The 10,849-nt window shown below is 35.3% G+C and overlaps 2 protein-coding genes across 2 annotated transcripts; both read left to right on the top strand.

Annotated features, from left to right (window-relative positions):
- Window positions 1-1,378: 1,378 nt before the first annotated feature.
- LOC114364139 (uncharacterized) lies at window positions 1,379-2,977 on the top strand. Its single transcript, XM_028320150.1, has 3 exons — window positions 1,379-1,790; window positions 2,095-2,394; window positions 2,603-2,977. The coding sequence occupies exons 1-3, from the start codon at window positions 1,393-1,395 to the stop codon at window positions 2,898-2,900; spliced, it is 996 nt and encodes a 331-aa protein (XP_028175951.1). The 5' UTR covers window positions 1,379-1,392; the 3' UTR covers window positions 2,901-2,977.
- LOC114364129 (uncharacterized) lies at window positions 2,969-4,846 on the top strand. The gene is made up of 4 exons (XM_028320135.1): window positions 2,969-3,068; window positions 3,525-3,675; window positions 3,834-4,163; window positions 4,666-4,846. Exons 1-4 carry the CDS (start codon window positions 2,993-2,995, stop codon window positions 4,844-4,846), a joined length of 738 nt encoding a protein of 245 aa, XP_028175936.1. The 5' UTR covers window positions 2,969-2,992.
- Window positions 4,847-10,849: the final 6,003 nt, after the last annotated feature.

Here is a 10,849-nt window from a genome sequence, read left to right as displayed (position 1 = left end):
AGAATCAAACCAACGAAAACTAAATGTCCCACGCACCATCAATCTATCGATACCGATGATTGAAGACATCACTACCACGCCCGCGGTCGTCCTTACGCAAATTACACCCCACATCGCTCACTCTTACAGTTTGCACCTCTCGCTCGTTTTGCAAATTTATATGAATCATTATTGGCTTGAATTATAGTACAGCGAGTCGTGTCTGTACAGACTGCATGGGAGGATGTATGAAGATAGTTTTTTGTAGACAAGTTTATATGGAATGTTGAATACATTGTATTAAAGATGCTTGGGAAAGTTGTAAGTATAGTGATGTTTCCTTACTATGTCGTTATCTTGAGATAGATAATACTGTGTCTTAAATAGGCAAATTATTAGTATTAAATTAGTAAAATATATAATGTAGGTTATTATTTTTGGAGGCATACGAATATCCAAACTAAAAGTTAGTTTCTACAGCAGGTTTTGTAATTGCTAATTTAACCTATTTAACCAGCTCTTATTTCTTTATGTGCAATGAGTAAAATAACTGTGCTGTAGCTAAAATATAAAGACACGGGTCTTAACGCGACGTTTATAATGAGTTACATTATGTACTCACGGCTTGACGTTTCGGCTGCTATGCTGCAGTCGTGGTCACAGGCAGACTGGCGGCTCATGGCGTCGTGCTGTTACTGACTGAAAAAGTATTGCCTTTTTCAGTATCACACATTACAAATAAGACGTAATTAGGCCTTTTTAAACTAAAATTCCGAGACAAAAGATTGCATGCTGAAGTTTATTCAAAATATACACATACCATCTCCAACTGCATTCGTGGCTCCACACCAAACTGCGCATCAATAACGCATAGAGGTGTTATCAAGTCCCCTTTAGCTTCGGTAAGAAGCCTTTCTTCAGTGTGCTCCGCGTATATTTCAAACGAAGAGTCGTCCCATCGTGATGATGTAAGACCGAGCGCCCTTTATGGTGAATAGCTGTTTAGTTTATATTGAAGTTATGGGTCTTTATGTATAGGCGTTTGAAAGTTTTCGTAAGAATATTGATAGGCAATTAGATTAGGAAAAGCTACTATTATTAAATTATTCAGGACTTGTTAAAAATTGGTGAACAAAAAATATTTTAAGTTTGGGTGAATTTGGAAGTGGGGTAACTGATGAGATGTATAACTCTTCCGTGCCACAAATAATATAATACACTAGCTTCTACATTATAAATAAATTCTATGTTTCCAAGTACTAGGAAATGTTGCAAAGTCCAATCTTTTATTCCTTGAATGAATCTATTGAGAAAACCTCTTTTAATTTAGCATAGAGTACTTATTAGTCTGTCGTATTTCATAGACGTTTAGGAATAAACTGTCAGTCATCTCCGCAGCAAGTCGCCTACAAAATGTACATTAAAAATATTCCAATCTTTTCCAATATTATCTTATTAGTCTCATTATTCTACAGGATCAAGGGCGACTTTGGCGTTATTAAAGAACAAAGCCAAATTGCATCAAGACCTCAGCTCGAAAACAATTTTAACAGAACTCCGAGTGAGCCCGCAATTACAACCGCTATTACAGAGGACGATGAAAAATTTGACGATAATGAACTCAAGAAACTTTTTGTGCAAAATTTTAAATCATATGAAAATTTGGAGAAGGAAAGAAACGGGAATGGCACCCACGGGACTGTGCGAAATACAAGGGACGTAGCGAATAATACTTCTAAGGTCGGGATAGAATGCCTCTCGTGCTTTGCAAATGGGACCTCGTCGGCTGATACTAACTGTTATAAGGGGGTGTAAGTATCACTTTGTATTTAGCCTGGAATTATTTTTTCAATTACTTCTATCTTAAATGGAAAAGGAAAATTGTACAGTTAGAACACTAATTAGGTTTTGTCTTAGGTAAACAGTGTATGGATAACCCTTTTAAAGCAATGAAATAATAATAATCTAATTTAAAAACCCAAGAGTTTAGATCTATCTGATTGAGAACTCAAAACAGTCATTCTAAAAGTGCAATCAATTTCAACTTAAGTACCTATAACTAATGTAGCTCAAATTTTATTGGTGTTGATGTTACTTTAGCATTTTTTGTTCTAGATCTTCAACAGTTAAGTGTTCAGATGCTGAACAATGTTTCGTTGAACTCCATCCCCAATACTTACGCCGTGGTTGTATCTTACCAACGAGGGTCAACAGGACATATTACTGCAAATGCCCGCTGTGCAACGACAAGCCATCATACGATGTCAGTTACTACAATTACAATTCGATCAACGACTGGACTTTTGACAACTTCTTATTGCAAAAACCATTGGCCGGCTTAGATCTTATGTGCAAAGTTTGCGATACATCTGGAACTAATCAAGTTTATGATAAGAATTGCAGACAAGGGAGAGGGTGAGTTTATTTATTATATTTTTGTTTGCTATGATTGTTGTTATTGTTATGAAGTTTAATTGGATGCTATTTTTGGCTTGTGATTGTAAGAGGATAACTGAATCTCATTGTTTTATGATACTCATTTTATTAGTTATGGCTATAAACATGATGTAGCCCCGAGAAACACTTAACACTACACTCTTCTGATTCTAATTTAATTTTTCAGTGCCGATTATATGGTTTGCGGCCATAATCAATTATGTTACATTAATATTGATGACGAAGTCGACCATGTATCCAGAGGCTGCAAGTCAAAGCCAGTTTATAATACGATGTATTTTTTCTGCAACCGAAGTGGATGCAATAACGCTGAGCACTTGAATCCGAAATTGGCATTTCGAGCACTGCCTACATTGATGAATGAGAAAAAAATTAAACGCGCTAGAAGTAGCGTGGGAAAAATCCACCTTCATCGTATTAATTATTTCATCTGGATATGCATCCTTTTTATTTCAAAATATTAACTCGTTCTGTAATCTATGAATTCTGACAGAAAATTTATGACGTTTGACATGATAGCATGGTGTCTGATTTGCAAATGTAACAAAATACAAAAATGCGAGCTGAATATCTTTTTTACTTGATCTCCATTTACGCACAAGTTTCTTGTGAAGATACCGGAATCGTCAAAAGTAAGAATCCTTTGCCTTATTTTAGAAGACAAGTAGAAGAACTTACTGAAGATAGTACAATAGAAACTACTTTGTCTGACGATTTGAAAAACAACATAGTTTCATTTCTTATCAAAAATGCTAAAAAAATCTACAATGAGCTCGATGAAGTCAGTAACTTCCCATCTCCTTCAGTATGTACTTCAACTAAAGAGTATACTTTCATTGGTACAACATCTAATAAGCCCAGTGACTTCTATCATGATAATGATATTGATTCAAATTCTACACCAACTTCCGATACTACTAATACACCAACCGATATTACTGCAATATCAAAACCTAGTAGACCGTATTCAAATGTAACATCAAATGTCTCTGATAAAGATATTATGGAATTGTCAACAACCGCATATGATTTAACCGAAAAAGAAGAATTAATGCATCTCTCAAAAAATTTAATATCTTATGAAACAGATCGAAAGGAACGAGACAATGAAATACAAACTTTGCTCCATTATGGAAATGGGTCCCTGACTGACAATGACCGCATACCCGATCATTTGAGATCGTGTATCATATGCAATAATGTTGTGATGGAGGAGTGTAATAATCCAACGAAACGACTGTGAGTTTCTTGATCATTTTTAAATAATGTGTAGTATTGANATTATTGATATGAGTTCTTAAAATACATTCACACTTATGCTAGGTTAAAATACAAGATTTTAAACTTCACCCACACTGCAATTTGATGATATTTTTTCATAATTATCTGCTCCACAGTATCCCAGCGACGGTCTGCCAACGTGACGACGATTTGTGCTATTCAATGCACACTCCGTTCGGAGTGATAGATCGTGGATGCTACAACGCAAATCACAACCTCACCACCTACGTATGCGCGTGCAATCTATGCAACTACATATCAATTTCTGAAATGCCGTACATATTTTCCAAGAAGCGGGAATGGGTCGATAATGTGGTTGAACTCTCACGTACAAGGCACTTTAGAAAATCTGTATTTAAGGATATGTCTTGCTTGAAATGCGAGTCGAATGCGACGGCTAAGACGGGAGATATGCTTGATACTGCTAACTGCTTAGAAGGAAATATGTGAGTATTTTTATCGCATTCTTATGAACTGTTAGACACCGTTTTAAAATGGTATCAGAACTTTATTTTTAAGTTATCAATTTGACACCCTTGACGATGAAATTAAGATACCCATCGTATCTGTTACCTATTAATTTGTTAATGCTCTTACAATATAATGCTTATAGTTTTCTTGTTATACAATTCAACTTTAGTAATTTAAGCCTACATACAGACTGTCAGTCAGTTCCTCTATAGTTTTTAGGGACAATCAATTCTATTTAACTAAGAGTAAATTTTTTATTTCACATTTTGTGGTTTTAGTAAAACTATTTATGGGATCAGCTTTTATGTACGAGTATTGTTGGCACTTGTATTATATGCGAGAGACATAAATTGCCTCAACCGTCTGACAATCGTCTGGACAAACTAGGCCATTCTTCTATGATTACGGTCCACGTTGCGCTCTACCATCGTAATTGAGATCAATGGTTAGACTTGAACAGCTTATATTTCATTCCAGTGGTTCCCTACCTATTGAAGAATGTAAAGAAGATGAAATATGCGGTGTGAAGGCAATCAGGAACGATGGTTACATGTGGCGAGGATGCGTTAAATACCCACTTTTCAACTACTGGTGGGCTCTCTGCGATACTGATCTTTGTAATTACGATACAATAACCTCCATTTACGATTTGGATTAGAATTTATTTAGTATCTTTTAATAATTTTTATTTTATTACATTTTATTTTCTTTTATCACTTTTTTAATTGGTAGCTCAGAAATAATACCTTCGCCACTTAATTTACACTTTCACGTAGAGTGTATTAGACTGAAATTATTTTAGTTTTACCAAAATTCTAGATATTAATATTTGATTGATAGTTTGAAGATCAAATGCTTTTCAAGTTAATTGGTGCAAATTCAAAAGGCTTGCTACTGGAAATGTGTATCAATATTTTATCAAACGAAAAGCCTGGCAGCCCTCCGTCAGAGAAATACGTTTAGAGAAAGTGGTTAAGATTAACGGAGCAAGCCCTAAGTCAGGGTTTCCCAAACTGTGAATTTTATTTCGCTATCATAGCACACTAAGATACATTTGTATTTATTTTTATCAACATTCAATTAGTATCAACGTTAAAGCAAAACATATAAATTTAGGGGCACCAAAATATTACTTTCTTGGCTCAATAATAGTAAAACTCCACGACTCGAATACCGTTTTACAGAACAAAGTAGGTCTTTGTCTAAGCATAGATTTTTTATCAGACCTTTCAAAGATTAATTGTGGGTGGGGTATATGGAGGGTGCAGGCAATTGTTTTTGTTTGAGAACCATTGACTTTTTTGGACGTAGGTAGCCATGATCCAATTGAATTTCACGGTTGCAGAGGATCCCTTTGAAGGATTTCATATGGTGGAAACAAGTCTGATGAACTTATACTTTGAACCGCTGATCCGGAACTGCCGATAAACATCTGAGTGCATTTTAGCTGTGCATAAAATATTGCATGTTCTTTAGTTGATTTTATTTGAGCCTTTGAGCCTACTTAAAAAACCTTACTTCCTTTCGTTGTAGTTTCCTTCGGGCTAAAATTCTTGATAATAGGTAAGCTTAGTTTTATGAGTCTCTCGGATGTAGTAGATCACGAAAAAATCGATGAAAATGAAAAAGCACCGTAAAGTGGTGTAGAACATAAAAATCTTTCAAACTTCTGCGTTAAACCTATTTGTAGTGACTAAATCTCATGATATTTGGTGATCTGATAGATCTTTATTATCTATAACTACGATGGTCCTAAACTTAGATCGATAAGTAGTATCACAAATTTCTCTTTACAAAAAAATACTACAACGTTTATGGCACTCCTTACCTAACCTCGTACACGTGATTAGGTTTCTGGCATGCCTCTAAGGATCCACTCACACATACGAGTATTTCACTTGCGCTGTAGTATACAAAGGATTCTCTCCCCAAATCCCTTTTGGTGGAAAGCCAGCTTGAATCTTAGCAGCGACATTTTAATAAGTCAAACTGAAGTCTCTGACTAGGCATAAATAACTTTGTATTTCTGGATCAACAAGATTGCTTTTGACTTCAACAGTTTAAACAACAGTCTGGGCGGTCAAGGTTGAACTTAAGAGTCAGTAAATATTCTTTTGCGTCAAGCCAGAATCATTTATGCGGGCACAGCTCCAGTTTTAGAGGTAGACTTATTTAGTGTCAGCGTTTATGTCATTTTTATAGTACGAGTAAGACCCTTTAAATTGTAGCCAGTTAGTATGAAATTCGTAAATTTTGGAACTATCGGAATCTTTCAATTTAGCAGTTACCTAGGTATTACACGACGAACTGCTTTTATTCAGGAATTTAGTAATCAGAGTTACTTAATGGCTGACTTTCTTCCAAGTAAAACTAAAGCTCACCTCGTTTAAATTCCCAAGAGCATTCTATCGATAATATAAATTGCCTATTTTTACTAACGAAATATTCTAAACTGTAATTTAATGTTGTTTTTGTTCACTTACTCTTTGTTTTGTTTTTATTACGATCTCGATCGAACGTTTATTAATATAATCCCAAACCAATCCGCAAAATGAAAAGGAAGCGTTGTGTACTACCTCAAAAGATTGGATAGCCGACTCAAACGAGTGTAATGTAGGGAAACTTCAATTACAAGGGTAAGGAAGGGAGAAAACCACAGGCAAATACGTATACACACATGGACAAGGGCTTCCACAAGGAACCCCATTTGGCGAATTGTTCAAAACATATTTTGAAGTCATCTCTCATTGATATTAGAAACAAAATGTCCTGATAACTTGCCAGGGACCGGCATTAGCGTAATACTCGGTAGGAATGTCCCCATAATGACCGCATATATCTTTTTAATGAACTACTATCCTGCTTTTGCTATGCGAAAACGGGCTTTCAAGGCGACTCCCAAAATATATTGTTCGTCTTATAAATACCAGTCTACTCTTTCAAGTACACGCTAAGTGAATTTTCCCATTAAAATGAAGTTTTATTGCCTCGTCCTATTTTAAATGAAATTTATTATATGAAAAGATCCCTTATAGCTTTATCATGCCGAATAAAATGTTCATTTCGGAGGATTATGCGATGTGAACTCGATTGCGTGCGTAAATCAAATAAAGTTTTCATATAAAAGTGGATTCGATCCAAGGGCTTACGAGATAAGAGTGGTTCTTGAAATTTTGTAATTCAGAACACTTCAATGGTGTTGTGTGTTATATAATGAAAGAAGATTCGGGATTCGCATGGTATTCATTTGAATTTGAGCAATGAAGATAATTTTACTCAAATATTCCATCGTGATTCTATTATTGAGATGAAATGACTATGAAATTCGAAAGAGCGGGCTCATTATCATGCCCCAAAATACAAATCCCTTAACAGTGTAGATTACAACCAAATCACATATTAGTCTGACAAACAAATATTCAATCATCGCATCAAACTGTTCGCTGATAAAAAGCGTTCCTATTTTGGTCCAACAACCCGGTTGGAATTGAACAAAAAGTGAGATAATCACATCGCCCAGCGATCATTGCTTGCCCTTACTGGATAATAATAACAGTGTTTCGTTGCCGAACGGATAAGATGGTAATGAGTGGTGTAGAACGCAGAAGGCATGTTAGTTGAAATGCCTTGAGGGAGAGCCGCGTTTCTTTCAACACGTAGCGCACTGTGTGTTTAATGTTCGTATAAGGCCGGGTCCATAATGATGCTTGCCTATATAAAGTTTGGAAGTCATTAGTGCATGGATCATTCAGCCGGAGATTTCGTTTTGTTCTTAGTGATGACAGCGTGTCGAAATACGACGAATGGTACCTATAAAGTGAGTTTTAAAAGATTTAAAAATAGATAGGTACTGGTGGAAAATGTATATTTTGGTTGTAAATTCTACAAATACAAAATAACATAAAATTGCTTGGCAAAGAAACATAAAATTGGGATAGCCAACAACAGTTGGGTTTTCTCAGTAATTGCTTCCACGATAAACTTAAAAGCTATTTATAGAACCTTCTGGGCCTTCTATCTTCTGTCTTGAAGGTGAACCGTAGACGTAGCGATCACGACCTGAAACAAATTTGAATATTAGGTAGGTATAGGTATGCGAGTAAAATTGTCTACCTCTAAAGCACTATTCGCTAAGTAACCCTCCAATAAGCCCGCGCCTTTACCGCCTCCTAACGCAAGCTATCAAAGGCGTCTGAGCGAGCTGAAAGGATTTAAGATTCGCAATCGTGTTGCCGTAAACGAGATACCATTTAGCCAAGGGCAAACACACGGGCCTGTTCTGTTTGCAGGATAAACTGCGTCTATAAGCCTTTTGGAACGAGAAAATTATAGGACAAAGTGAAGTTCCGCAAATGCTTGGGCGACGTGGGCTTGTAAATTTAGGTAAGACCGTGGAAGATTACTCGAAGACTAGTTGTAAATCTTACTAAATTGCTTGATGGATGTGATAGGATTTGATACTGGACTGGACAAGTTTTTCTTGAATTTGAAGTTGGTAATGAGAGCTTTTTGTAGTTACCATGTTGCGTGAATTATAAGAAATATAGCAATGATAAATTGTACAATAATTCTTACATTATAAAGTAAAGTCGGTGATATTTCTAATAAAACATTATTGAGGATGAAAAATCTAGTAATCCAACAAATCTGACAAATAAAATGAGAGTGTAATCATAGTACCATAGCATAGGAAAAAGCTCCCGTAGAATTTATATCTACACAAAAAATGTTAACGAGCATCGCGTACCCTAACTGGGCATCGATTTATATCTGTTTGCTGCCCGATTTAACTTTAGCACTGAAAAATTAAGCGATGTATCTCTGCAATTTAGAGTACATTTATACCTTATACGAGCAAATATGGTGTTCAGCTCGCAACATTTATAAACATCGGACACACCGACACAAGAATTACAGTCCGCTTTTTACACGATTGATTTATTTATACGTAGGCGCCAATTTGCGAAATGTATGTACTCAGATTAAGTAGAGTTGTGAAGTTTTTAAAAGGTCGTGTTTTTAAAGGACCGGTTTATTGTGGTAGGCTTTTTAAGCTTCATGCTCACATTTAAATATGTCGATTTCAAAATAGGACCCATTGTTTTTTAATCTCTCTGGCAGAAAATCACAATGTTTATCAGAGAATTCGTTTAATGATAGATACATTTAACTAACACGGAAAATACTCAAAGAAAAACAAAGAAACTAATAGAAAGATTTCGATTAATCCAGCGAAGGAGAAAGTAATATTATGGGAATATTTCAATGATCCAACAAACAAGGCATACAACAAGATAATGGAATGATGAAACGAATGCCGATCAATATCTCTAGTAATTAAAGCAATATTTAGGTAATCTCACCACATAATCAGGAATGTAGCTCCGTCAGCGGCGACAGTAATATATTGCTGACATAAAACTCCGAGATTCGGGTAGATATCATTTCTTGAATAGTCGGTTTCCGCTTGAGAGGTACACGATCCTTCTTCTAAGTTGAACCCATAAAAATGTGGAAAAAATACTGAGATAACACGCGGTTGACATCGATCAACGTCGAACGTCAGCCAACTTGTATTATTCCGTTTCTGAAGACACTATTTTGTGTTGTGATAGCTATTGAATAATAAATTCGGAATAAGTCTCAGTATAACAAAATACAATGTTGTCTTACATCACTCGCACTATTTTGTTACTTTTTTCTTCTGAACAACAATTTTATCTTAGAAGATAATAAAATAAAAATGTTTTTACATTAGGTAATTTCTCTCTCCACGATATTAAATATTTAGGTTTTTGCAAAATTATAATCCCATTTGGTCGGGAACCGAAATGAAATGGATTTTTGTAATACAAATCCCTTACTAGGTTTATGAAAGCATCCCAGAAAATAACATGTGTTGATAAGCCTGCCTCGATGGAATTTTCTGGTAGTGTATTTTATGTTCTTCCTATGTTCCATCAAAATTTTATGTACCTGCAAATACAAACATATTTTCTGCATTGGGAACAAAAATTGAAGAGGAACTTGAACTTTCGTGTCATGTTATGTACATTGTTGTAGTAGAGTATTCTTTGTAACTCTACAACTCTACATATTATGTAGATATGATTTTATGTACAAAGATTTTTATATAAATAAAATTATAGCCTTTTAGATATGTGTGATGTGTAATCAAAATACTGTAAAATTTCATCAAAATCCGTCTTGAAATTTTTTGAAATGGTAATTAACATCCATCCATTCATCCATGCATGTTCACAATTTTTTATATTTATAAATAATGTTAATAAGATAAGATTTTATCATAGAGTTACGAAAACATGTAAGGCCTTACTTCTCGTCATTGTGTAAAAAACAAATTATAACAAGGGTCTATAATTTTAGTAATAGGTTCGAACCACCAGTCAAAGGTCGCCTACAACAGCAACAAGTAGGTGTTAATTGATTACTTCAAAACCCTAACGGTCGCCGGCAATCTGTCATTACACCCGATGAGCTATCATCAAAATGTTGTGATTTACTCGCTATCTCCAAGAAGCGGGGTCATCGCGGTCGTATTCATGTTTTGTGCTCATTGTTTCTAATGTCAAGAGATTCATCAATCAGAGCTTACAGTTAGAACGGTTGCCGATTCAAACCTCACTGATGACACAGAATA

Source organism: Ostrinia furnacalis, unplaced genomic scaffold (assembly GCF_004193835.3).
Source record: "Ostrinia furnacalis isolate ACB-3 unplaced genomic scaffold, ASM419383v2 OfSCF7352, whole genome shotgun sequence".
In the NCBI taxonomy this organism is placed as follows: Eukaryota; Metazoa; Arthropoda; class Insecta; order Lepidoptera; family Crambidae; genus Ostrinia; species Ostrinia furnacalis.
This window is presented reverse-complemented; position numbering and strand designations above follow the sequence as displayed.

Coding starts and splice junctions, on each gene's coding strand:
- LOC114364139 (XM_028320150.1), top strand. CDS start 1,393: ATGTACATTAAAAATATTCCAATCTTTTCCAATATTATCTTATTAGTC. Junction 1,791..2,094: donor ACTAACTGTTATAAGGGGGT/GTAAGTATCACT, acceptor TTTTTGTTCTAG/ATCTTCAACAGTTAAGTGTT. Junction 2,395..2,602: donor AATTGCAGACAAGGGAGAGG/GTGAGTTTATTT, acceptor TTAATTTTTCAG/TGCCGATTATATGGTTTGCG.
- LOC114364129 (XM_028320135.1), top strand. CDS start 2,993: ATGCGAGCTGAATATCTTTTTTACTTGATCTCCATTTACGCACAAGTT. Junction 3,069..3,524: donor AGATACCGGAATCGTCAAAA/GTAAGAATCCTT, acceptor CTTATGAAACAG/ATCGAAAGGAACGAGACAAT. Junction 3,676..3,833: donor AATAATCCAACGAAACGACT/GTGAGTTTCTTG, acceptor TCTGCTCCACAG/TATCCCAGCGACGGTCTGCC.